We start from the raw sequence: 27317 nt of genomic DNA, 5'->3' as shown, positions 1-27317 counted from the left end.
AAAAATTATACAAAATTAAAATGAAGAATATATATAGATTATCTATCAGATCTTAGACCTACCCAAACTATTGTTCAATCCATAGTTCCGCACTGGACCATATTCGCTGCGCGTATAGCTGGCAATGGAGGCCGTGTCTGAGTAGATGTTGTTGTTGTTGATATTGCGCCTCGTGGCCTGGGTTAATCTCTGACCAGCCACGGAAGCCAGATCTAGATTGCTGCGCGTTGGCGGCGGCGGAGGCGTTGAAGTGGAGGCAGAAGTGGGCGTGGCTGGGCCATTAGCCGTGGTCGGCGGCGGCGAACCCATCTTCACAAACTCGTACATATTTTCATAGTCGCGCTTGTCCTTCAGGTAACTATCAATGGTGCTGTTGATCTTGCGCACTGAATCCTTCAGGCTGCTCCTCTGGGCTGTGTCCGTGGCATCTCCAGAGTTCGAACGCTGCTCAAAGATCTCCAGTTTGCTGGAAATGGACATCTTCGGCTCGCTCTTCTTTTGCGGCATGGTCCGCTCAAAGGTGCTGGTCCGGCTGTTGGCCGAAGATGCGGACTTTCCAGAAGCTTCTGGCTGGAGTCCAGAGCCGGTGGCAGTTGGCTTAGACAATTCCTTGCCCTGATCCGTAGCTACATTCTCACCGTTTGACGAGCAAATGGAGATAGTGTCGGTAAGGACACCGCGCTTGCGCACCAGTTCCAGCTGAGCCTCACGCTCCCGCATGCTGGCAGTGCGCTCCGGCTTGCGCGGGGCGATTGAGGAGCGGATTTCTCCTGGAAAAAGAGGAGGGAAAATGGAAATTAATGAAGGGAAAATAGGAGTTCATCGTGAGAGGGTCATGTAACCTGTCATTTAACTAAAGACTTTCAAGTATTGTCTGTTCTTAAGTTTAATAAATAAACCTATTTTTAAAAGTACTTTGCATAAAAAATGAAGTATTAATAAAATAGGGAAGCGCTACTGAGTAAATTATATCATATTATCATCAGGATCATTAGATCATATTATCGAGGAAGTAATATGGTAAGTCCTTTAAATATATTTAGAATATACAACTAGAATATACAACTAGACTTTTATACTACTGTTTGTATAGATTTTTAATATATTAATAATGGAATTTTTATGTATAAAATAACTTAATTCTAAACCTAATTTCGGAATCTTTTACATCTCAAAAATCTCCTAGAAAATAATTTTTTAACTGTGAACTTTCCTATTTCATATTATAATTATACAATATATTATACAAATATTTATTTAACTTATTCTACTTATTAGGAACTTGCCAGCTTTTAGTTATTTATCATGAACTGCTTAAATAGCCGATAAAAGTATCTATTTTTCAAGGCGATAAAGAGTTCTCATCTCTCTCTTTTTCTCTAACCTGTCTTAGCCTTAATTTATTCATGAGATTTCCCACCAGGCTGTCCTCAAATTTGCTTGGCCTTCATGGGGCCATGCCAAATGTTTGCCAGGCGCCAGAGAGTGGTGTGTTAAAGCCAACACAGCTCACCTGTCCGGGTAGAAGTTGGACAACCTGCGAGTACTAATTGCGATTTTGACCCAAATTCGTGCCAAATTACAATTCGCACTGGCGGCTGGTCGGTTAGGTTGAATGTGTTTGCTCTCTCTCTGGTGGATCTGGGATGCGAGATGTCTAACAAATGGTTCTTGCTTTGGTCGTGCCTCTGGATTGCCAGTTACCAGGTTCCAGGTGCAGCAGCAAGAGCAGCAGGTGTAACAAGTTCTGGCCATAGTTGACCGCAAAGTGTCAGGCCGAAAGAAATGGGTCTCTGGTCCAGTATTTTCACCAGGTCTACAGTTTTCCAGTTCTCTAGCTCTCGGTTCTATTCCTGCTCTGGCTAAACCAGCTAACCCGCAAAAACCAGCAACATGTGGTTACCTCATTGGCCTGGCCTGGTCGCTTGGCTTATTTTCATTTCGATTTGTTTTCATCTGGCCAACAAACTATTTTGCTCTCTGGCTTTGGCCACTTAACCCAGTTCGAGCAAGCTGCGGCTCATCACACTCGTTTGGATGCGGCGGATATGGTCATGAGTGGCCTGAGTTACCTGTATCCCCGCGCTTGTACCTCCGTTATATTGATTAAAATGCGTAACTTGTTCTGCGTTTGGATTCGGGTTCTAGCCGAGTTGTTGCTCTCGCCATTTACGGTGATTTTATTCGTGTTCTTGTTTCGCTTGTGGCCCCTTCCGATTGGAGTCAACGAGTCAACGAAGTGGGTGAAGTGCCCGGAGACCCTTCAGACCCACATATATCTTTGTAACATACAGACATGAGCTGGCTGTTTTTCTGAAGGTCGCCCTGAATTTTTGTATTTTTTTTTTTTTGAGGCGCTGTCAGGGAACGTGATTTGCTTACGCTTTCTTTTGGAATGCGATCGCTCAGGGGGAGAAATTTCTGGCGGGAGATGAGGGAGGACCCACGCCCACACCTCACGGATTTGGGTCAATGGAAACGAGATTGAAACTAGCTTTCAAGATTGGCGGAATTTCGCTAACATAAAATGCCAACTTCTAGGTGACCCAAACAAAAAGGAGTACGGGTATGAGAGCGAATTTTAATAAAAGAAACGTTGGCTGAAGTCTTTACATTCATGACTCACAATAAAGCCTAGTTGTTTGACCTTTGACTAACAAAAATGTATAATATTTCAAAGAATTAGCGAGTTAATTAGACATACTTTATGAAATTTAAGATTCTTTTTGAGTTATTTATGGGTATCAAGGATATCCCCAATTATAAGTGCCAAAATATTTTAATAATAAACAAGATAATTCCTCTCTTTAACTTACCCAAATTGGCATAGACATTGTCGGCCTTCAGCTTGACGGATCCGGAACCATTGCCCGAAGCCAGGACTGTGGACTCCACGCTGCTGGCACTCAATGTGGCCGTCAGTTCCGTCTTCTGCTTGCGCCGCAGCTCGGCACTCTTGGGCGGCGGAGGACGCGCCGGTTTGTTGGCCTCATGGGCGCGCTGTCCCTCGCTGGCACTGGAGCGTAGCGGCGGAGCTGGTGGCTTCGCTGTGACCACGGCCACGGTCTGAGCCGACACAGAGTCACTAGTCTTGGTGATGTCCTTCACCACCTCCACGGCTGTGGGATTGATGTCAATGGGATGGATAATCACCAGGCGAGGCTTGCCAGAGGCACTGCCCTCCTCCGTGCCAGTGCAGATTTCCGTGTAAATACTCGACTCTTTCTTGTTAAGAGATTCTCCGGACTTGGCGCCACTGCCACTGTTGCTGCCCATGCGCAAAAACTTCTTGATGGAGAATTTAGACTTTTGCTTCTGCGGCGGCGAGGCCGAGGGCGACGACGACTTCTTGTCGAGACCAGCTGCGGCCAGGCACTCCTCCGACATGGACAGGTGACGCTGATTACGGGGCGTTGGCTCTGGCGTCATCGGTTGCTTCAAGCTCAGCACCGAGCTGGCAGACTGCAGCTGCAGCTGCTTGGCGGCATTGGCACGCTGCATCACGAAGGTGTTGAGGCTGCGGAATTTGGGATTGATCACGGCCCGCTCTCGCTTGTCCTTCTCCCGGATGACCGGTGCTGCTCCGGCCGCCGGGAGGGCGGCTTTCCTGGTGTACAGACTGCTATTGTTGGCAGAAGGTGAGCCTGTCACTGTGGCAGATCCTGAGACTGCTCCTGGAGCAGCTCCAACGGGTGCTGATTTATCTCCGGATGGTGAATCACTCGAGCCCGGTGACGTGGTCTTTTCCGCTGGCTTTGCGGCCGCTTTCGTAGCCTGCTCGAACTCAACTACCAGACTGTAGTCCCGCTCCGGCGTGGGCGGAGCGCTCAGCTTCGGCTCCGGCGGCGGATTCGGGGCCTTGCCCTTTTTCAGCTTGGCCTCGTCAGCGGCTAGACTCTCTTTGGCCAAGAGCAGACTCTCGCTGGACTTGGAGATGGCCGACTGCAGCTGGCTGATGAACTGCTGCTCGGCGCAACTGGGCTGTCGCTTGCCCAGAAAGCTCTTCAGCGGCGAGTGGTTACTGGAGTTGGTGCCGGAGACGGAGCTGGAATTGCTGCTGTTGGTCACCAGTGGCTTCACTGGTAGCTCTGGCTTCTTGAGGCCATGCAAGAACGAGGGCCGGGCATCGATTTTCATTGGCGGCGGCGGTGACTTGGGCAAGGCGGGTAGCACCTGCTGCTCTGGCTGCTCCTTCTGCTGCTGCTTCAGCTCCAGGCTGTTGTCCGGATCGGCGCTGCCATCGGGCTCACCGTGGAGCTCTCGACTTTTGACTGCCGGCTTGGCCCCCGCCTGATCTCCCACTTGGATGTCCTCGTAGTCCGAGTTGTTGGTGCTCGCACTGAGTTTCTTCTCCACCAGAAGCTGCTGGTTAGCCGCTCCCTTGGCTGCGCCCAGGTTCTTGTACTCACTGCCCAAGCTGATGCCGATCCCCGAGTCCGACTCGCTGCGGATCATGTTGTAGGCATTCTCCTCGTCGGAGCTCCCATCAAAGCTGCTGCCCGTGGAGTCGAGAGCATCATCCGAGCTGCACTTGGTCACGATCAGGCCATCGGAGGTGATCTTGCTGGTCATGAAGTTGCCCTCGTGCAGGTTGTAGCTGGCTGCCCGCGTCTTCGAGCTGAGCAGCATGTCCGTGATGTACTGCGAGCTGGAGTAGTGCGAGTTCCCAGAGGCATCCGTCTGGGCGGCAGTGGCCACGCCCACCTGCTCCGAGTACTTGCCGTCGGGCAGGTTCTCGTAGCTCAGCTGAGTCTCCACCACGTCGTAGTAGGCGGACACCCCGTTCTCCGTGTCCGAGCAGTTGCTGTCAGTGTCCGAGTACTTGTGGCACACGTTCACCTTGGGTTTGGTCTGGTCCCGGGTGATGGGTGCATTCCGTGCGATGGGCTTCTTAAGGTCAAGAAATGGCTTCGGCGCGTCACTCAGGGCACTCAGCTCAAACTTGATTTTGTTGCTGGTGCCGGTAACGTGGCTGCTAACGCCTCCACTTCCGCTGGCAGAGGCTCCGCTAGTGGTTCCGGTCTCGCTCTGCTTGTGGTTCTGCTCTAGTGTCTCGGAGATCTCGTCCAGCAGGGACTTCTCCATGGCCCGCTCAATGGGTGGACTGTCCTTGCCATCTCGCGAGGATGTGGTTGTGGCCACTGTGCTGGCTGCTACTGTGGTTTTGCTGCTCTTGGTCATGGTCAGCGTGGGCGTCAAGGTGGTAGTCACTTTTTTGGTGACACTGGCTGTTCCTGTACTGGTGGTGGTGGTGCTGCTGCTGCTCTTGATGGCGGTTGTGGTCACGGTAGCAAGCTTGGCCTTGGCTGGCGTTGCTCCTGCAGAGGAAGTGACTGCTGTGGCGCTGGTACTCTTAGCAGCAGTGGAGGCAGCACTCTTTCCTAGGGGCTCCCCGAAGGGCATCACATTGATCGTGAGGGTTTGCTTCTTGCCCTCCTTGTCCACCTGCGGAGCCCCCAGCTTTAGAGCAGCAAAGGACTTTTTGATATTGTCCTCGGCATCACCCAGCAGGTTGCCATTGTTCATGTTGAAGTCAGTGTTGGCCCGAGTGATCCTCTTGAGTTCCACTGTCTCCTCATCATCCGTCTCCGTGATGGCCATGTCGTCGTGCTCATTGCCCAGGTTCATAAAATCGTGATCATCGTCGTCGTCATCATCGTCTGACCACTCGCCCCCATAGCCAATGATCTCGTGCAGCTGCTTGGGAAAGCACACCTTGCCAGTCTTGGAGCTCCCAGACTTGCTTGAGCTGGAGCTGGAGCCGGAGCCTGAGCTGGAGCTGGTCAGTCTCACGCCAAAGGCCTTCTTGATGATGCTCTTGGCCGGCGTCTTGTGTTTGTTGGGATAATCTGTCTTCACTTGACTCTCAGCCTTGTGGCTACTGCCACCGGACTTGGAGGCGGCTGCTGCGGCGGCTGCCTTATGCTCGTCCTTGGATTTGAAGCAGTTCGAACAGAGGTCCTTCTTCCAGGCATTCTGGGTGAAGTGCGCACAGATGGAGGACGACATCGTGGAGGCTTCTCGTTGCTCGTTGTCGACGAACAGCCTTAGGCCATATTCTGTAATGGAAAAAGCAGTCGTGAGTTATGGCTTACAGATGATGATGGTGATGACGCGATGGTTAGTTCATAAACCTAAACTTTCGTTTGCAAAAAAAAAACAAGAAATTGCGCAATCTCACTTAAGTTAACTTAACTTTCCCTGCCTGCAACACAATTTCTGGCCTGGCTTCTGCCGCATGACTCAATATTGATTGAGTGGAGAAGCTGGGCCTTCTGGTTGTGGCCAAATCATGGGCACAGACTGCCATTTGGTCAGGCGGCCGGCTTATCAATCAATCTTCATCTTGATAATGGAATTATTGAAATTTAACCAACGATGATGATGTGGCTGCCTGCTCCCTCTCTGGGAAATTGCTTTCTGCTGGGGATTTGGTGGCTCGATAGTTTGGCACTGGGAGTGCACTGTGACAGCCACATAATTAACTCTGATTGTCAAGCATTCGACAGGCGGCGGCGGAGGCCCTCGATTGCCGTTGGGTAATCGCAGCTGCCACCGCACTTGGCAGATTGTGTTGTTTACTTTGTTTTTCCATGAAAATGACTTTCTAAATGCAACAACCCAACCCCAAGCTGCACATGCTGTTGGTGCATGTTGACTCTGTCACAGTTGGTGTTCAGCGAAAAACCAAGGAAGTTCCACAAATCAAAAGGCGGACGGACGGACAAACTCATTTATGGCTTTGGAAGTGACTGCTTTATTTGGCCAGAGCGACGGTAGAGCTTCTAGAAATGATTCAAAGGCAAACTGGTTTCCTTCTAAGGAGTTAAACCATAAATTTTGATAATTTCCTAAACAAAAATAGAGAACGATTTGTAATTCCGTGAAATTTCCTGTGTAGAACTTTATTGGGGTTAATTTAATGAGTGTAGTAGTTTCAGAGATCTTTAATGGACAGCTTTTTATTCTTCCAAAAACTTAATGGAGCTTTGATGATTACTAATTTTTTGAATGTGAAACGGAACACTAGTTGTTTACACTGAAAATAAACTTAAGGGAACGCAAGAGTAAAGCAGATCTGATTGGAATACTTTTATTTTATATTTTAACATTAAGAATTTATTCTAAGTCTATCAACTTTAATTCAATGTAAAATAGTTTTCATGAAAAAAACTAGTCTAGTATTTAATAAGCTAAGTTTTTTTTGCTGAAAAATACCTCTAATATTAAAACAACTGTACTTCCTAGTAAGAGCAATATAAGTTACAAAATCTTATAAAGAAATTTTCATTCCTACACATTTTTTCTCCGTGCTTATAATGATCTGTATACCGTTCTTTAACGCCTCCCAAAATTCTCACTTCTAGATTCTTGTACTCTTTCTTGTGATTATTCCAGAGGGCATATCATTCGGGAAGATCACATTACACTTTACCAATTTATGACTGTTTAGCCGGAAGATCTTCTGCCAGATTACCAAACCCAACGCTTCTTTTGGGTGTTTCTTCCGAAACACTTCACACAACGAACCGAAAGCCAAACAATGTAACGATTTTGAGGTCTTTAAGCCATTAACTTCCCCATATGGCGGCCAGCATTGGGACGCAAGTGTGTCACATTGGCCAAAACACGTAGTTAAGGTGCCTAATTGGGAAAGTGTTGCTGGTGCGGTGATGATGTTGCTGCGACAACACCCACAGCGGAGCAACAATGGAGATGACAACAGCAGCCGGCACAGCAACAGCAACAATAACACTTTTTGACAGCTTTCGGTTAACATTTATCAACGCCAGCAGAGCGCCAAGGAAAGTTGACCCATTGTTAACCCATTGTTGCCGGCGTGCTCGACTTTTGTTGCTATTTTGCTGGTTCAGAGATGAGAATTTGTACTTTTTAGAGACTAAGAGTAATAATGTCAAGCATATTCTGTAGAAAAATCTCATCTAATTATTTTTAAGAATTAATATTCCTTTTTATTAGTAACATTGTCGCTAAACTATTGGTACTTCGAACCGGATAAGAAGGGCGGTCGGGCTAAAATCACAATTAGTCGTTAAACCAAGTATTTTGTATTGCATTTTGGCAAGAAGCTTTTTCTAAACATTGTTTATATTATATTAATTTAATAATCTAAAACCTTTTTGAGTATTTTTGAATGGTTTTTAAATACATTTTTTGGCAGCACTATTGCCGTTGTTGCTGCTCTTGCTTCTGTTGCTGCTGGCTGTGGCACGCTTGATTTCTGCATCTGCATCTGCTGGTAGATTTGCAGTTTTGGGTCAGCGTTTTGACTTGACGTTAATATGCATAAATCTCGGCTTTGTGCAACTCGGTCGCAGAAACAATTGGCATCGCATGGAATGGGGGATGAGGGAAGGGTGCCTCTCGGCCTAGCTATAGCGAATTGCATAACTGCGCGGGCTAAATGTTGCTACCGTGTTTCTGTGCTTTTTGTATTTCTTTTTTTTTGCCCGCATTGTTACACATAAATTTTAGCCTCTGCTCGCGGTTTTCGTTACCGTTTGTTTTTCTCTCCTCGGCAGCCGCTGCTTTTTGTTAATTGTTTGCATTTTTTCTTTCACTCATTTGCATTCGATTGCGGCATCGATTGGCCATTTATTTATGGCCACAACAAACAGCATAAAAACCAGGCGAGAGAGTTGTGCCCATTCTCATGGAAAGCAAGTGGAGCGGCGATCTCAGAAGGAGGAGCATTGAGCGAAAAACATACACAATTGAGTGAAACGAAGGCGATTTGGAAAACTGTCAAAGGCATAAAAGAAATGCAGAAAATGCCCAACAAATTGTACAGCCCATTTGACCATATAAAAGCAGTTTTTGCCAAGATGAAGATGGTTGTGTGGCATCGTCTTCCACTCGAATTGGAATGCAGCAGCAACATCGCCGCCAGTCGACAATCGGACAACATATCTCTAAGCTATTTTTTTCAAGTTTGGCTTGAGCTGTTTGCTGTGGCATCAGGAATGCTGTTTCCCCCGGTGAGATTGGATGGCCGGCGAAAAGAGAGATATCAGAGGCGTGTTGCAGCAAAAGTGTTACACAAATAAATCTACATAAATTGACCGAAAGCAAGCACTAAACTCCCGAACAGGACGCGCCATCAGCTCGTTAGCCATGTTTGCTGTCCATCTAAGGCGGAATGGATCACCTGGCAAATGGTAGGATTGTCTTGTCCTGTCCGTGGGCGTTACAAATTAATTGATGCCTCCGTGTGGATCTGGATTTGCATTTTGCATATATAAACAATCGATACCCGCGAAAATGGCCGTTAACGAAACCCGTTTCCATTCGTTACGGCGGCAACCCATTTTGTTGTTTTGCATTCTGGCGGCGCTCTCTACTATATATATATATTTGCCTTAATCTCTGATCGGATCGGATATTGTGTATGCCGCAAAACACAGTTAGCTTGACCGCAGGCGGCAGTCGGTCGAATGAGGCCAACAGGTTTTTTTTTATTATTTTTTGGCCAACAGCAAGGCAAAAGTTCTGCAGACTATTCTAGCCATCATCATATCCTAGTTCTAGTCGCGTGGAATAAAAAGTATGCTGCCTTTGGGATGAGGTTTGTAAGCTTAAGAATAACGAAGTTTATGAACTTAAGAAATTAATTTAAAAAAAGTTTAGGATATAGAGAAAAGCAATGACCTCTTTATCTTATTCCGTTTTAATATTAATTATATGAAAGTCAAGGTTTGGAGAGGCTTTACATCCTAAAAGCCTTAATAAATTAAGAAAAATTTAGAAACAGGCAGGATTTGACTTTCTTTTAAATATATATCTAGTTTTATAAATATTTAAAAATAGATTTAAGTTTTCTTAACTTAAGAAGTAATTAGATCATTTCATCACAATACAAATGCAATTGGTTGTTTAAAAAGTCTGTTTCTTTTTTATCACAAAAACTCCATAGGAAACTTCTCTACCGATCGGATTTCCACATTTTCCTGTATATTTTATGTATATAAATTGTATATTATATATATTTTTATAATCAAAACTGTTCCTCTACCTCTTTTCTTAATAATATTTGCCTCAGTTAGCTACCATTTTTTTTGTAGAGAGAGAAAAGGCATCCACGGAATTCGGGTGCTAAAGAAAAAGTAGGTTAAAATCGCGCTTGACTCACGGCTCACAATCGGTCGAAACCGCAGCAGAAGAAGTATTTCCAGAACCGAATTTAAATTTAATCACCTGGTGTTGATTCCCATTAAAGTTGCGCACAAAAACAGGAAAGCGAAAAGCGCAAACACGAAATTGAAACGATGTGAAGCGCGAGATGCGATGAGATGGCCATGGCCGGAGATGATGCTGATTCTGTATGGTTTTGTGGGGGGAAAGGCGAGGTTCTCTCTGATTCCCGATGAGCTTTGTTCCACATTTGCACGTGAGATTTATGCGTGGCTCTGCTCCGGCCACTGGGGGAATGGCCCCTTCTGGTGTTTATTTATACATTTATCGTTATGTGCGTACGCACATATTAATGGATCTATATGTAAATGTACGGCAGTCCCTCAGTCACCTGCGTTCCGAGATTATGCAAAGCAGGAGGAGGAACGGAATGCTCTTTGGCCTGTTTACATCCGCTGCCGTCGAGTTATGCGATGAAGTTTTTGGCTGAAAGAATTTGCAATGGGTTGGGCCCGAAAGCCCGCACGAACGGATGTTGTGGGCGATTCAGCCAAAGCCAAAGCCAAATCCAAAATGTCAACTATTCGCTCCGGGCCTTTAAAGGCAAAGCTGCCAATTAGGCTTTGGGGGAGAGCTCAGCATCAAAAGGTGGATTGGCTAATCCGGCCATAAGCCATAAGCCATAAGCTGGCAACTGAGCCAACAAGAGCAGGAGTTCAAAGTTCAAGTTCAAGTCGGTGGCCCGCACTTGCTGCAACATGAGCCGCTGCTGCTAATGCTGCTCTCATGCATTTGGTTAAGGCCTCATTAAGCTTTCAAATGTAATCAGCTGCTTATTGGTAGCTCTCCAAGTGTGGGAAAGTCAAACATTGTGAGCAGCAATAAATTATGCGGATTGAAATTCAAATATCATACACTGAGAAATTAATCAAATTTAAAGAAATATGATTTGGAATGATGTTCAGTACCATGATAGAATTATACAAGGTAGTCCACTCGGCAAAATCATAGTCCCCTGATGTAAGTGCGAGTGAAATAGCATTCAATAGTTAGTGTGAGTGAAATGGCAACATAGTGCTTCGATTAACCCGTACACGGTGCATGGGGCTAAAAGTTTCCTTAGTTATGACAAGAGTTGTATTGTTTATAATTTTATATTTATAAGTTTTGAATTTGACATAATTCTTTGTTTTTGTTGTTTAACAGCCATTCTCTTGTTTAAGCTTTTAATTCCAAAGTATATGCGTATCTTAAAATAAATAATAAATAATAATACATATAATAAAATAATAAATATAAATTCGAGTTGATTTATTTTGTTTTTAAATGTCGATGATGGTTTCATCAGACCTCCATGCGAAACCTCATCTACGTATGTAAATGTAATTTTTTTCTTGGCCACTTAAGGGTTAAAGCTCTGAAAAAAAAAACCGTCCACACACAACCTTTCAGTTCGACAAGCAGGCCATGCACTGACATTAATGGACCAAAACCCGAACGACTTCGGCAGTCGAGTGGACTACCTTGTATAATTCTATCATGTTCAGTACATGGGAAACTTACATATGTAGTTACTCAATGACTTGACTTCAAAATATATACAAAAATCTACAAATATTGACTTCACATTCCTAATAACTTCTTTCAGTGTTCACTATTCAATGCCAAGCCAAATATCAAATAGTGACTGCTGTTCATATGTATGCCAAATATTTATACGTTTCCCTGTTCACACGCTCAGGCAAAACACACAGAAGTTTAGTGCGGAGATTGTTTAATTAAAGCCAAGTCAAAGTTGCCATTAACTTGGCTAGATGTTGCTGTGGCTGCTGCTGTGCTTTTCGAGAACTTGCCGGATGTTGGTGCAGGCAGCAGGGCAATTTTGTCAACAGGTAATACAACAAACTTGTGCGACCACAATAATAACAACAAGAAAGGCAGCAGCAACAATAATAGCAGCAACACTAGCAGCAACTACAATACTAGCAGCAGCAACATCAACATCCCAGCTGCAATTAAAATGTGAAGAAGTTGTTAGTTGCTCGGCAAGCGCGTGAGTGGAAATTACTAATGTTTTACACAGCTGCGATTAAAACGCAAAGATTGGTTACGCTTTTGTTTTTCTAGAAGCTGTTAACTGGGACTCTTTGAACCCAGCATGAAGATTATATCTTTAAAACTTTATACGAATTTAAGCGCCGCTTAAATCTCTCAGATTTCACAGCTCATATGGCATTAGGCGGCCACCCAAGACCCGACTTGATTTCCTGATGTCTTGACACATTCTGCCAATGGTCTCCGAGTCTACTCCAAGTCACTTGTTCCGCTGTCAATTATGTTGAGTAACGAGCCCGGGCTCTGGCTGTCAATACCGCAGCCTGTCATGCCCCTGGGCTATCCGGGAGCGGCAGCATATCATGTCGGGTTAATTGAAGTCGCGTTGCCAAAACTCGCTAAGCCGATAAACCGATGAGCCCCTAAGCAGTGTTTATTTTTAGCAGCCAGTTGATTACATAGAAATGTTTTATGTTCATTTTCGCCAAGGAAATTCCAGGAAAATGCGCATGGGCGAGGAGGCGCAGGAGATGGCGGAGCTGCTTTAATCAAGCAAACTCTGCAAATGGATGGCGTACAGTGAGGGTGCCCAGCGCCAGCACCCACATCATTCTTTCACTTGGAAAAAATTCGCAGAATATTTGGAAAAATGTATAAAGAAATTTAGGAAATAAATTCAAGAAGAATTTTCTATTATGTTATTTATTTGGGTTCTTTTTAAATTAACTTAACATTTCTTAAGAATTTTGATAGAACACAAGCTATTAAGAATACAGAAATAATTTTAAAATTGAACTTTAATATTGTTGAAAAAATCCATGAGAGTAATCTTCACATGAATCAAAGAATTTTTATGAAAATAAATTAAGACTGCATCATTTTTCTAATTGAGAAAAGGGTTTCTCTGTCAACAGAATCTCTATGAAAATATTCTGACCTCTAAAAGTTGTTAACAGAATTTAAGACAAATTAATAAATTTAAAATTAATAAATACCCAAGCTTATATAACCTTTTAATATTATTCCGGATATATTTTTTCAAGTGTAATTCTGTATTGCAGAATATAAATAAGGCATAAAGTTCGGAGGAGGCATGGGTGCCCGACTAAAAGAAACATGTATTTCAAGGTTAGGTTCCCATGTCGTCTTCGTTTTCATTTGCTGTTGCGTGACGCAGACAAAGACTACAGAGACCAAGGCGGCGCTGAGAAGGAAGCTGAGGAGAAGGCACCTCCATCTCCACTCCTCCAACGGAAATTGCAGAAAAGAAACCGGCAAGCCAGCAACAAGAGAGTGCAAATTAATAAATGAAACGCATCCATTGATGCAACTGTTGCCAGGGGACCAAGTTAATGCCGCAGCCTGTTGCTTGTTCTTTTCTTGCTCCTTTTTTTATTTATTTTTTTTGCCAGCACGCACATGTGTTGCCGCAACAGCTTGCTTAATTACAAAAAAAGTACTAAGTACATCGCCTCTCGAAATGTGTCGTACTGGATTTCAACTTTGTATTCCTCCGTTTCCCCGGAACAACAGCTGGAGATCGTAACTTTTTTACCCCCTGTTCTCCTCTCGTCGTTGCTTAATTTTTAATAACTTGCCATTAAAATATTTTACGATTTTTCGGGTCCACAGTTAGTTAATGACGGCGAGTGGTTGTGGTGGACAAGAACTTTTCCATTTGGGGACACATGCGATAAAACGAGGCGAAAAACCTGTTGCGTGGGATAGTTTTTGGTTTCAGGTCAGGCCACAATTCCCCCAATTTGCTGGCCAATTTGTTGCCTGTCAGGAGTTGCAAGTTGCAACAAGACAGCTAGCAATGCTGTAGCTGTGGCAACTGCCATGACTCATGCGGCAGGGACACACTTTTTGTTTAAATGCGGTTTCCACACACAGCTGCTGCTGCTGTTGCTGCTTTTTTTGGGGCTTCGTCTGCGGATTTGGCAATGAGATCTTGACCAGAACAATAAACGCCCAAAAGGCAGAACAATTGCTGCCTCTGTTGTGCCTCCACCACCACCACCACCTGTTTGCCCCGAAATGGGTTTCGGGCCAACTCATTCCGGTCGCGGTCTCCTACGTCCCATTGGTGAATTATGAATGCCTGCTTGTGCTTGACTTTTATTGCACAATTAGAATATGAAATAGCAAATACAAAATGCAAACCATTCGCCAGCCGAGCTTGAGTCAGAGAACAAGTGAGGTGAGGCAGCAAACACGGCTTGTCGAAGTCTAGCAATTGCCTAAGTAGAGAATCCGGGGAGTGAAGGGTTTGCCGCTGTAATTGTATGCCAAAGGTCAACATCTGTATTGAATTTGGTTATTCGGAAAAGCGAAATACTGCCGAAAACAAATAAAGTTCATACAAAGCCACAACAGGTTATATATATGTATATGGAGTTAGCTCAAAATTTGATGTATGTATTCTTGATGACGTTTAACCACTCAATACTCATTGAATTGATCTCTTGAAATGCCATTGGAATACTTCTTGTTGGCAGAGTGATGGTACCCACTGGTTATTAAGCACAAATTGCTTGCAACGTTTGGTAAAACAATGGCCTGCACATATTACGTATACGCACTGTTGCAAGGCCAAACAATGTCTGGGTAGAGACAAAAGACAGGGGGGCAAACACACACACACACATGCTGGATGGAGTGGCAGCTGCCGCAATTGCTCTTGTGGCTGCCGTTAGGTTTTAGTCGTTGCAAGTTGCCAGTTGCACGTTGCACGTTGCACGTTGCAAGTGTTGTCAGCTGGCGCGATGAGAAACAAAAGAAAGTCAGTAAACCACTGCAGGGCCTCCTGGCCAAGTTCAAAGTTCAATGGAAGAGCCAACAAAAGAGAGCAACAGCAGCAGCAACATGTTGACAGCGACAAGCAATTAGCCAAGTTAGCAGGAAAGGTTGGCGGGCTCAACTGCACGAATCAATTTGCATTCGCATTCGCGTTTGCCGCGTTTTGTCTTTGGGCATTGAACCTGCAGCATCAGCCAAGTTGCATTAAATAATCATAAATAACCCTTTTTTTTGTTGAACCAACGTCTAAGGGAGGCAGTGGTTTTCCTCCTTTTGTGTGTTGGCCGTAGAAAGTGCAGCGGACTCTTGGCTCTTGGGAAATTAAATCAATTGAACCGGCTGGTTGTGCTGGTTGGGCTTTGAACCTGGCTTAATTAATCGAAAGTTTGGTCAGCAAAATTGAATTGAATTTGCAGCAGGGACACGCCCCAGTACAATATTATTTGCTTCTGTTGTTTGACATTTAATTGGCATTAATTACCCCAGCAACGCCTCACCATGTCCCCCGATCATGGCCACAACTTTCACTGTTTCGCCTACACCAAAATTGGTAAGGCGGGGAGAGTGAGTGTGCCTGGCCAACTGCAATTGACAGTTTCAATTGAACCGTTCGAGCGGAGTCTGGGGCTAGTTGGGGAACTTATCGCGGCGCTCCATCCAGTGGCAGCTATACCAAAAAACCCATTATCATTTTGACAGGCAACAGCCATTAGACAGAAGCGGTCTTAGCTACACTCGAAAAAAACTATTGTTTTGAATCCAAGAAAGGTTCATTTGTAGTTTGTTTTTTTATAGGTACCTTGGTGTATAGCTTATATCATACATAAGCAAACTTCACTCAGCTTGTACATATCGCTGTATTTAATGTAATATTTTTTCCATATATATTAAATTCAAGAAGAATTAAGCAGTATTAAATATTAATTTCAATGAACTTCATTACGTTTCTATAAATTCCTCATATATGAGTTATAACTGGTCAAGGGATTACTGTCATACAATCAATGAATATTATAAGCCCTTTACATACACTCAATATAAAGCATAATTCAATTATTAATTTTAAATAAATAAAGGATTGCATAGAGGAAAAGACAAGTAAGCCCAGACTAGTTTTAATGTCTAAATAGATTCATTTATATTCATTTATTTATTCCCCAGAGAAGCCAAGCTCTGGATATAATTTTGTTTATTTGCTTTGCCTTTTCACTACCTAACTTAGGCTGATTAATTTCAAATTAATCACCGATAAATGTACAGATACCCAATAAGTTTTCATTATTAATAGGATTACCTAATGGCAAACATTCTTAACTTGTTCCCCTATAAGTTATACGCTTATACCCAGCATTTAATATCTTCTCTTAGCGAATTGTTTATGCAAATTCCTTATAAACACTTTCCAAGTCATTACCTTTTATCTCCTCGTGTTGTGGGATTACCTAATGCTTTCCCTATTAAAGCTTGCAGATATATGTATGTATATAAAAACTTTAAAAGCATTGTGTTTTGGCTTTAGTTTTGGTATGTGCAATATATTATGCACCATTTTCAAAACCATTACCTTTCATCACCTGGAGTTATGGGGGAAAATACTATATATGCTGCAGCTGATTGAGAACGTTGCATGCCAGCGGCTCATTTAGCCCAATTAACATTAGCTGGGCCAACACAGTTTAGCACCTAATGGAAGGCCAGAAATGCCGACAGAATAAGGCCAAAATGCGCTCGTTAATTAATAAACAGTTCCGCCACATAAACGGTGCCACAAATCAGCGGGGCAGCGGCTGTACATCGGACATCAGATAGCACATAATGTGGTGTGTGGTGTTGGTTGCCACACACGTGTGCAACATGTCACCTGGGGGAATGGAATGGACGGCGACTGGAATCGGAATTGTGCCACATGACATGCAACATTTACGAGCATGTTGCTGCCGCTGTCGCTGCTGAGATTTCCATGCGAGTTCCCCGAGTGGGAGTTGTCGTTGCGTCGCAAAAAATACACCAAATTCCTGAAAACAAATTCCCCCGTCAGATGGGAATCAGCGGGGCAGCAGGCTAAGGTAAGTGGAGTGACGAGGAGATGAGTACGGCAACATCAGATAACTGGATAAATTTGTCTGGCTTTGTCTTCGCCGAGTCGTCGTCGAGTCGTCTCGTCTCGAGTGTAATTTTGTTAGAAATGGAAAGTTTTATTGTTCGCCATCAGTCGAAAGCAAATCTCTGAGACTAAACGCTGTCGAATGCAGCCCGGCAGCTGCCATTTCTTCTGCGTCTTCCTCAGTTTCGTTTTCTTCTCATTTTATATACAATATTTGGTTTTTTTGTTTTGGAAAAGTAAATCTGAAAATCTGTTCAGTTGTGACCGCGGACAGCGGTTGCTTCTGTCTTCATCATCAACAATGGAGTGGCATTTCTGCCGCTTCTACAGCTTTTATGGTCGAGTTGTACAATAAATATGGTATGAAATTAGATTTATCTTTGCATTATAGGATATATGTATATAGTGGAGAGACCTGAAAACTAGCCTTCTAGCACAATGGAAAGTTTCTCAAGCTTTAAGTTTCTGGCCCAAAACAATCCAATTTTCGCAGCGAAAGCGATTTTCTGAAGCCGAGTTCGTTGGCATTTGGCATTCGCATAATTTCTGCGTCACTTAACATACACACACACATGGCTTTTGCCAATTATAGTCGATAATTAAAGGCCAACACTGGCAGCAACAGTTTGGCAGGCGTTTAGGACAACTTGCCGTGTTGCCAAAGCCATTGTTCAACAGGTTGCCAGTTGCATTGGCAATCTTCTGCATGCCATTTCCTGGTCCCTCCACCCCCACTAAGACACCTGACAACACCTTGTTAGCCGCCTCGAATTACCAGTGTTTTATGCAGCCTGGGAGCCTGCAACTCCTCCTCCAATTGGCATGCCAATTGGCCCCACAACGAAAGTGTAAATTATGGAAAATACCAACGAGCTTACCAAGTTACATTTTGCGTTACGCATTTCTGCACACTGTGTGAATTTCCCCGCTTACCTGCTTGAACTTTGGCTCCTTCGTGTGGTTTTCCTCAGCTTCTAATTTGGATTTTTACAATCTGCAAGATAAATGAGAGGTTTTAGTTAGTATTAATGCTTTTGCAAACACTACTAAGGTTTATATTAAAGCCTACTGGTCTATACATTTTACTTGTATTTCTGAGCACAGTCTTAATTCTATCCTAACTTAGCATTCTTTTTAATAGTAATTTATTATTTTACAAATCTGATTTATGCAACCCCTTACCCGTCCAAATGTTAAGCAATTGTCGGGAAAATAACATAAAAATTGTGACCGCTGGACTGCAGTTCAATGGCCTGTGGGCGCGCATGCAAAATTAGCCAATTTCGCTTCGCGTAACTCAAAATCGAATTACAAAACGGCGCCACCTTAACTCCCTCTTCCACCTCCACGGGCAGCAGTTTTTGGCCAACCAATGACCCGAATTCAATGCACGTCGAAAGCTCGTATTTTATGAGCTGCAGTTGGCCGGCCAACTCACCGCCCCCTTTACGTGGCTAGCAAAATGGTTGGCATTTCGGGGCATTTAATCGCCGGCAAAATCGCGACTGGCTGAAATCGAGCTCTGCATAAGCTACAAAATATTTATTGTCATTCTCTTGTCTTGGCCGGTTTGGCTTGGCTTGGCTTGTTTTGACTTGGCCAGAACAAGTTGCAGCCGGTTTTAAATGCACTCGAGCGGGAGGTGACTGCGGCGGAGGCGAAGGCGGCGACTTAAGCGATAAAGGAGAGCTGCGCTGCTCCATCAAGGTTAACCTGGCCAACTTGGCTGGCTTTTATGGCGCACTTGTCCGTTCTTTTCTTGGGTTACCGGGCACTGGCAGGCAGACTGGCTGAATTCTATTGTCAATTAGCACCAAGTGATAAAAAGTGACCGCTGCAAGGTCGCCCCTGAGAGTGATCAGACCTGAATATGGCGGAGTTAATATTTATTAGCATATTTAGCGAGTAAAAAAGACCAATTAAATGGGATCAGAGATGCGGGGGCGTATAGAAAAATTTATGAACAAAGCACGGACAGGGGATTAGTTGGAATATTTATTACAGCTGTGGATAATTGTATATTATTTTATTTTAATTAAGATTTTAAAGCATGATTAGGATATTTTATGAGAACTTTTAATAAATTATTTGTGGGTGTTAGGGAAAGGTTTGTTTTATAAGAGAATGTACTAATCAACCCAAACAAAGCACTCAACAATTGTCAAACTGCTAGACCCTTTTGGTAATGATAAGACTACGAAAGCATGTCTTTATTCATAATTTTCTGTGCTTTTGGATACTTTTAGAATCTTCCAGCTAAAGAAAGATACTAATATGCAATGAATATGAATATTTCTTAGTCCTGCATTAAAAATATGGCTTTATTCCTTACTTAGTTTATAAATGCTTGCCATATCTATTGATTTTTCAGCGCTTTCTTAACCCTCTGCTGCCCACTGTAGACTGCCAACATAAAGCCAATCTTAACCGCACCCCTGGGAGCACTTGTTGTTTCTGCTTACAGCCATTGAATGCAAATTGCATGCAGCATTATAATGTGGCTTATCGATTCCGATTCGAAAGTGGCTTTTAATTAACTTCTCAGCAGCGCCCCGAGCAGCAGCCACAGTTCAGCTGTCAATCTGCACCGATTTCATATACATATACTACCAAGCTTTATTGTTTGTATATATATTCTTAATGGAGTTAGTGAGAGAAATTCTGCTGCTGCCTGCTGTTGGCTAATTAAATTGAAATTGGCAAGACCGCACTTGCGTTGGACTTGTGAGTTAGCCCGAAAATGGTAATTGAAGCAAACACAACTGCGTTAACCTGGTCTTTCAGCGGAATTTCAGAGACTGGCCAAGAGCGGGGGGAGGAGCAGCTGGGAGCTGGAGCGGAAGCGGGAGTGATAATAAAACAACACCGAAGGTCATTACTGGAAAAACGGGTTTTTCTAGCCAAGCTCCCAGCTCTGCAGCTTGAAGTGAGTAAGCATTTAGCATTAAAATACCGTTGGGATTATGGCGTTTGAATATGCATGGGCGAAGCAGACCCGGGTCCCCCTGTGGAATCTCTCCCCTCTTTTCCACTGCCTTCATAACAAGTTCAACGCGTTAAAAGCAGCTCCAGTTGCTGTTTTGCCGCAGTTGCAGTTGCATCTGCATAAATTATGCACCCAGAGCCATTTGCAAATTGTCATTCATCGTTGGGGACAGACGGACGGCAACCAGCGGCGACATCTCCGGAGATGATGACGCTGATGGAGATGGAGATGACGGTGGAGATGGCTCTGGCTCTGGCTCTGGCTCCGGCTTTGAGCCCACGCCAGGTTAACGCCTCGTTCGCAGCTCTGGCTGGTAATGGCCAGCGGGGAGATGGTGGCGCAGATGCCATTAAAGGTCAACTGTTGCAGTTACGACTAGATAAGATTGAAACTGAACCGGAAAGAGACTGGCAGAAAAATAAAATAAAATAGAAACGAAAAGCAAAGAGAAGAAATGTAATAATGAAATTTTGCTCGGCTTGTTATGAACTTCTGAACCCAAATGAACCCCAGAGAATAATGGCAAGTCATCAACGAATTTAAGCAATTCAATAATAATAATAAAGTCTGTTTCTTGACTTCTTTATTGATGAACTTCTTCTTAAAAGGCATTTTGGCATTTCTGTGAATACCAGTGAGTTTTTTGGCTTCATCTTTTGCATAAATTTAAGGTAAACGTTAAGGGAAAATATAGGGATTAGCGAACTCTTGGTTAAATGTGATATTTTCTTGAACTTATGATTTAAATTAGCTTAAATTCAACCTATTTCTGAAGCCTTTTCCAACAAATTTTCTTTACATTTTTGTTCTGCTTAATTATTTTATTTAAGTCTATATTCGTGTCTTGTTATTTAATTGCAAATTTTATTTTATATTTACTAAAGTTTTTTGAAATAAATTCTCTTCTTCTTAAACTGTTTTCCCCAGTATTTGTCTTGTTTAGGCCCCTTGGAATTCCTCTAACCCCCAAAAACTTTTACATAAGTCACAGATGCCAACGTCTTCTCGCTGGCTTTTATTTGGCTATAACTGTAAGTGTCATCAGAAAGCAGTTAACCGGTTCTAAAACTTCCTCTGCAAGGCAGAGAGCCAGAGGCTTAGACAAAAAGGGGAACTCCTAGCTGTGCCATTGATTAAGACTAGTGGAACCTCATCTTACCGGCTTATAACTTGGCTTGGAGGTATCCATCCATCCCCATTAGCTGCCGCTTATGACACCTTTTTTGTGTGTGGCTAGCTACCAAACCCGTTGCCGTTCTCTTCTAACTGTTAGGTGACCAGGGTCTCCTAGTTCCCCATGCGATTCAAATGCAGATGAGTTGGTGTCTCCCCATCATCGCCGCTGCAACTGCAACTGCAATAGCAACTTTGGCTGCCACTGCAACTTTCTACTTCGCTCAATCGAATGCTTCAATGGAGCAGAAAACTTTTGGTGGCATCTCTCGGCCCGCTTCCAAGTCCCGAAATGAAGTTGAGTTGAAGACAATTTACTCAAGCATTGACATTGCAACTTCTGCAGCAACGGTAGGCTTTCCACTCGAGTGGCATGCAAATTGGTTACATCTTGTATATATTTACAAAGATATATACATAATATTTTGGGGCCGATAACCAGAGCAACTTAATTGCCGCTTAGCCGCACAATTAATTTGTCAAAAGAAATAACGAAAAATTCGCGGCCTGCCAAGAGCAGAGGCTGGGGGTAATCTGTCAAGGCTGGCTTCGTGGCAGGTGGCGCAACTTTCACCTTGACCGAAACTCGATCTGAGAGCCAAGTTGCACTGCAGAGCCGGAGCCGGAGTCAGAGTCTAAGCCAGGAGGCCAGCATCATTAAATTCGGCACATTTAATTAGACATTTTGCAGATGCTGCCGCCGTGCTTTATTCGTATTCAGAATCCAAGCCCGAGTCCGAACAAAGAACTTCCCTTCACTGTCCATCACGCTTTGTCCGTCTTTACTTTTTTAGATTTGCTGCGATTTTTATTTTGCTTCTCTTTTTTTTGGTAATTTGCATTTCTAAGCTTGGCCAAATTGGACAAAGAGGCATTGAGGAGTCTTTCGCATTTTTGTGCGCTGTTAATTAGCCGCGAGAAGCGTAATGCGCATAATGGCTATTAAAAGATATATAACTCTGGATACAGGAATGTGTAGAAAGGAGAGTTGGGAATATGGTTGGGAATATCGTACGCGGTTGTAAACAAAAGAAGTGAGCCAAGTGAGCTCAATGATTGATCGAAGGTTGAATGACCTTTTAGAGTCCAAGATCCAGTCGGGGCCAGAACATAATTATGAGCTTATAAATAAAATAGACCTACACGCCGAGGGCAGAACCTAATTAACAGATACATGCCAACTCTCTCGCATATGTATATACAGTGATGACGCGCAGCGTGCGTGGCCGCCAGTGGAAACCTCTCATTTTGGCCACACAATCTCCGCCAACTCAATTAAAGTCGAAAAGCAAAAGTACCGAAATATTTCAGTTTCGTTGGCCAGCCAAGCATGCCAAAAAAAAGGGGCTAAGTATATATACATACGGTATGTAAGTTCAGGTAAAGATACCAAGCTGTAAAAACGCATTTCTTGAACATTTAAATTAGCCCCGACTACGGCTAAAGGTTAGCTTTCTTCTCCGTCATATCTTTATGACAATCCTTAGTTGCAATCATCTGTTTTTGGGGAGTGCAGCCATAAATCACATGATCATGCAGCACGTGTGTGTGCTTAGTCCCCCAAAATGGGTGGGTTTTACAGCACTGAGAGGAATATTGTTAAAGAAGAATTCAATTTTAGATATCTTTTAGGAAATAAAATGTTTAAATAGAGGTTATTTTTTAAATCAAATGATAGAGAGATAATTAAAAGGGATTTAGATGGATTAAACAACTGAATAAAAGGTTTTTTGTCACTTTATTGATAACTTTAATACTCCTGAATACTAATTTTAATAATAGAGTTCTCAAATTTAGTTTTTCTTTCTTCTTATTATTATTTCTTCAATATTTTTAAAGTTAATTTTACTTTTATGCCGTACCTCCTACATTAATAATTTAAATAAAACACATTTCCAGTGCATACCAAGTCCAATCAAAGCGCTTTCGCTGGGTGAGAAAACGGCCTGCAGGAAAACGCATATACATGCATTTTCATAGCATTTCCATCGCATTTCCAGCATTTGTGGGGGAGAGAACACACAATGGCATGCTGATGATGATCGCTCCTCACTTATGCGCTTCCTAAACATCGGTAGCAATAGCGAAGGGGCTTGAGCTGGGCTGCATTCGCCGCTGCATTTTACATATATAATTAGACTTGGTGTGCGTACCCCTTGTGGCTATTATTAGGCTCTCTCTCACCTCCCTCTAGAGTAGCCTTAAGTGATCAGTTCCGCTTGCACTGAAGATCGTATCCCTCTTCCTATTCCAGATATACCCGTGCCCAGTCGCATATATTATATATACATACAATATATGTATATTCTCCATAAAGTGCAGCCGCCATAAAATGGGAGACAATTGCCTAATAAAAACGAACCAAGAGCCAGAGCCGCCGCCCCGTATGCATCATGCATCTTTTCTGTAAAGAGAAAATGTCACCTTGTCCGGGGCATTATGCAATTCACGTAATCGCCATCGTAATTGACTGCATCCTGCAGATTTCCTTCTCGCCGTGCATAAGTGATAACATTTCGATTAGCAGCCAGTTGGCGTTTAGCCCGACAAACAAGTCAATCTGGATTCAGCGTCTTTAATCAATTCTGTTCTGCCGCGGAAAACAAATTGGCCAGAGATTTGTGTCTGTTTTTCTTTTTATGCACCACTCGAGTGCTCTGATAAATGAGATCATAGTCGTAAAATATAAAACAGATGGCGGATTTTGTCACACAAACTATGTCTTTGGAATTATGTGAATTCTGTCTATAATTTCCATAACTTTAAGTTAAATCTTCAAGATTTTTTGTAAGTGAATTTAAGTTTAACATACAGTTTCAGCTTATTTTTATGCTTTCGAATGTGAGTTGGTTAAGATTTAACTTTAACTAACACAAATTTCCCTTCTTAATTTGAGGATTTTTAATAAATTTCCCTTTGATCAGTCTTGAAAATAGTTTGGATAACATTTTCTGGTTTCGTTCAGGGATTTTCTTTTGATTTTTCCTCTGTTCTTTATGCTTATGAGGGAAATTAGAAAACATGAGGATATTTTGCAAGTTAAAACTGCAACAGGTTTGTAAATTCATTAAGCACAACTTAAATGAAATTTAGAATGTTTTCGATAGATATCAATTAATATACAAACAAATTATGATTGATTATCAAAAAGCCTTAGCTTTAAGTCATAGGAAGTGGGGTTCCCCATCATAGCCCTGCTTAAACAGCTCTTCAGCCCCTTCTATAGCTTATTACCGTAGATGACACTCACTTGTATCGATGTCTTTTGGCTATTTTTGGCCTAGGGCATAAGCACTATCAACCGGCTTTCATTGCCAGTGTTGCTTTATTTTTTGCAGTGTTTGTTTACTCAACGCCACTTAACATTGGCCCCAACATGCGCTTTAACATTGAGTTAACAGCGCCCACGCGTGCCATCTCTTTCTCCGCGGATGGCCTTAGCCTTCGTGGTAATTGTCCAAAGTAAATAAGCCCCAGTCGGAGCCGCATTCAAATAACTATGAATGTTAAATGCTGGCCAGCGGCAATATGAAGCATTGACCATTTTTTTTTTTGCCACAAACACCGCGTGCCTCGGGCTGAGGTTAATGGGCCGCTGGCATGATACCAGCAGCTCCCAAATCTCAAATCTCAGTTACGGTCTCAGTTTTCCAGTAGCCGGGGCTTATTTGATTGCACCTTTATCGCCGGACTCACCCCTTGACCTCGTCGCATTGCAAAATGTTCCGTTTTTTCTCTGTTTAATATGAGTATTTCTCTTTTTCCACAGTTTGGCTTCTTGGGAGCCGGCAACTTGTTGCCTCTCCTCTTGGCCGTATTTTCAGCGGCTGTTCGATAGCTGTACAAACCGGTCAAGAGCGAGACATAAAACGCTCCGCTGCCGAGCATAAAAAAGCATAAAAAAAGCGCACAAAAGCCGTTGTTCGGCGATAATGAAGTGGAGTCCCGCAGTCAAAGACAAAAACTATAGCTTGGCCTGAACTCTCTCGGTCATTGGCTGATGCCGATGACGATGATGATGATGATCATCGTAGATGAACGATGTATTGTACATGTGCATATTCATGAATATCATTGGGAATATTGCGAAATTCCATAAATGACCTCTAGTTGGGCTGCCAAAAGCCTTCCCCTTGATAATGCCCAGCCATTGTTTATTGTTTTTCCCCTCTGTTTGGTTGGCTTTTCCCGCTAACATGTGCGTCTCCGTTGCCTTGTGCTTGAAAATGTGAAAATATTTTGATTGTTTGGCCTTTTTGCCAGGGGAAATGTGAAAAACGCCTCGAACTGCACGCATGCAAGGCAGGCCAATCAATCGAGAGCATTCCTCCACTGAGCAAGAAAACTGGATACTAGTCGGACTTTAAATTAATTTTTTATATTTTTAAATAAAATATTAAATAAAATTAGTAGCAACCCTGAAACTCCTTGTTTAATTTAATGTAATGAAGATCCTCTGGAGATTTTTTAATATCTTCAAACACATACAATGTATATTAATCTCTCTTGTAAAAGATACAATAAACAAATTAATGGCAAGTACCGGTGACAGTTTTTCTCGATGTATCCCAGGGACAACCTCGAGTAGCTCCAAGTGCATAATTGCAGTCGATGGCCTGAATGGATGACTCCAACTCCGACTCCAACTGCGGCAAAGGGCCAAATGCATTAAGTGCAGTAAACGAGGCAGGGCAAGATAGAAAAAAACCCGATGAAGATGATGCTAATGGCCAGCCTGGGTCGCATTCCCTCCAGTGGCAATTGAAAACACTCAAGTGCCGCCGGCTACCGAGATGATCCCCATCCCGTGCTGGCTTCCCTTCCAACTGCAACCCAATCCGGCAGAGAAGCCCTCGTCATCGAGGTCGTTCATCTGCCGGAGGAGAAGGAGTGGGAATCCAAGACAGAATCATTTGCAATCTACGCTTCTGTCACTCATTGGGTGCTCAGTGCTCAGTTTTGCATCAGTTAGTCTCCACGGGGATGTGGGTCTATGGGTCCATGGCTGATGTCATAATAATGAGCAGGAAGTTCGAAGAAAAATACACCCAAATCGGCTTATGTCGGGCGTTATGTGAGCAGCAGCCACAAAGTAAATTAAAAAAATAAATGAAAATAAATAAAAAACGCAGGAGGGAGAGCTGCTCTCGCACACTAAGCCCAAATCGAGATTCATGAATGCAGCTGTATCTTTAAGATACTTTCGGTGCGTTAATTAAATTTCAAGCCAAAGTTGGGCGTTTTTTCCAGCCATATAACACTTGCATAATTTCCAGTTGTCGCTCTCAATTACAAACTGCTCTAATTGCAACAAATCAGTTTTGATTGCTTAAATGCTGCGAATTAGCCACACCAAAAGGTAATAGACGAAAAACGAAATTGGTTTAAATTTAATGCGTTTGATTAATTACAAAATATTTGTTTCAGCTGGCTCTAAGTTCATTCGACAAGCTCAGCGTGGCAAAAAAAAAACGGAAGCCAAAGTCTATTGAGTTTCATCAAAGATTCGTTAGTTTCGACGCTCTCGGAATTGAGGAAGTCGGCGGATATTGTAAAGTTTCCTACATGCGGCAAGAGCAAACAAGTTTTCAATATTTAATTGCTCAACTTGGTAATTGTGCCTAATTGTTGGGTAAACAAAAGTGAGCAACAGGCCGGAGCTGACTCAATATTATGCTTGGGCGTTGCATTTGGCCATGTTTCAGATACAGAGGAGCGTTGGCAGAGTTTGCTTGAATAATAGGCGGCTTATATTATGCGGAGAATAAAGTTTCCAGAGTTTAAACTAATTTTCCAACATGCTGCCACTGCTTGAATTGTAATCAAAAAGTTATATATGACCCTGACCCCAAACGAAACTTGGTAATTATTTACCACCCCAGACTGCCTGCCATAAATCAACGCATTTTGCACATTTTTGAAATGGAAAATTACTCCATGTTAGCCGGCACTCACACCCACAGGCGGAGGATTGCAGTCGAGAACATGGAAAACATTTCCATGTGCCACTTAAAACGACTTTCAAAATGTTTTCACTTGCCACAA

The 27317-nt window shown here is 43.1% G+C and overlaps 1 protein-coding gene across 3 annotated transcripts in view; it reads right to left on the bottom strand.

Moving 5' to 3' along the window:
- LOC108073135 (streptococcal hemagglutinin) overlaps positions 1-27317 on the bottom strand; it is a 38228-nt gene that overhangs the window by 2195 nt on the left and 8716 nt on the right. The window contains exons 2-4 of one of the 3 annotated variants that reach the window (XM_017164640.3): positions 18047-18107; positions 2817-6059; positions 63-770 (exon numbers count right to left, since the gene is read on the bottom strand). In XM_017164640.3, coding sequence (XP_017020129.1) covers positions 63-770; positions 2817-6009 — 3901 coding nt within the window. In that variant the 5' untranslated portion in view covers positions 6010-6059; positions 18047-18107. Of the gene's footprint in view, positions 1-62; positions 771-2816; positions 6060-6181; positions 6304-18046; positions 18143-27317 lie in introns of those variants that run through there. The other 2 variants (XM_070286282.1, XM_017164649.2) reach the window with 2 other exon arrangements.

Source organism: Drosophila kikkawai, chromosome 3R, assembly GCF_030179895.1.
Source record: "Drosophila kikkawai strain 14028-0561.14 chromosome 3R, DkikHiC1v2, whole genome shotgun sequence".
Lineage (NCBI taxonomy): Eukaryota > Metazoa > Arthropoda > Insecta > Diptera > Drosophilidae > Drosophila > Drosophila kikkawai.
The sequence above is the reverse complement of the archived record's forward strand: the minus strand, read 5'-3'. Positions and strand labels throughout refer to the sequence as shown.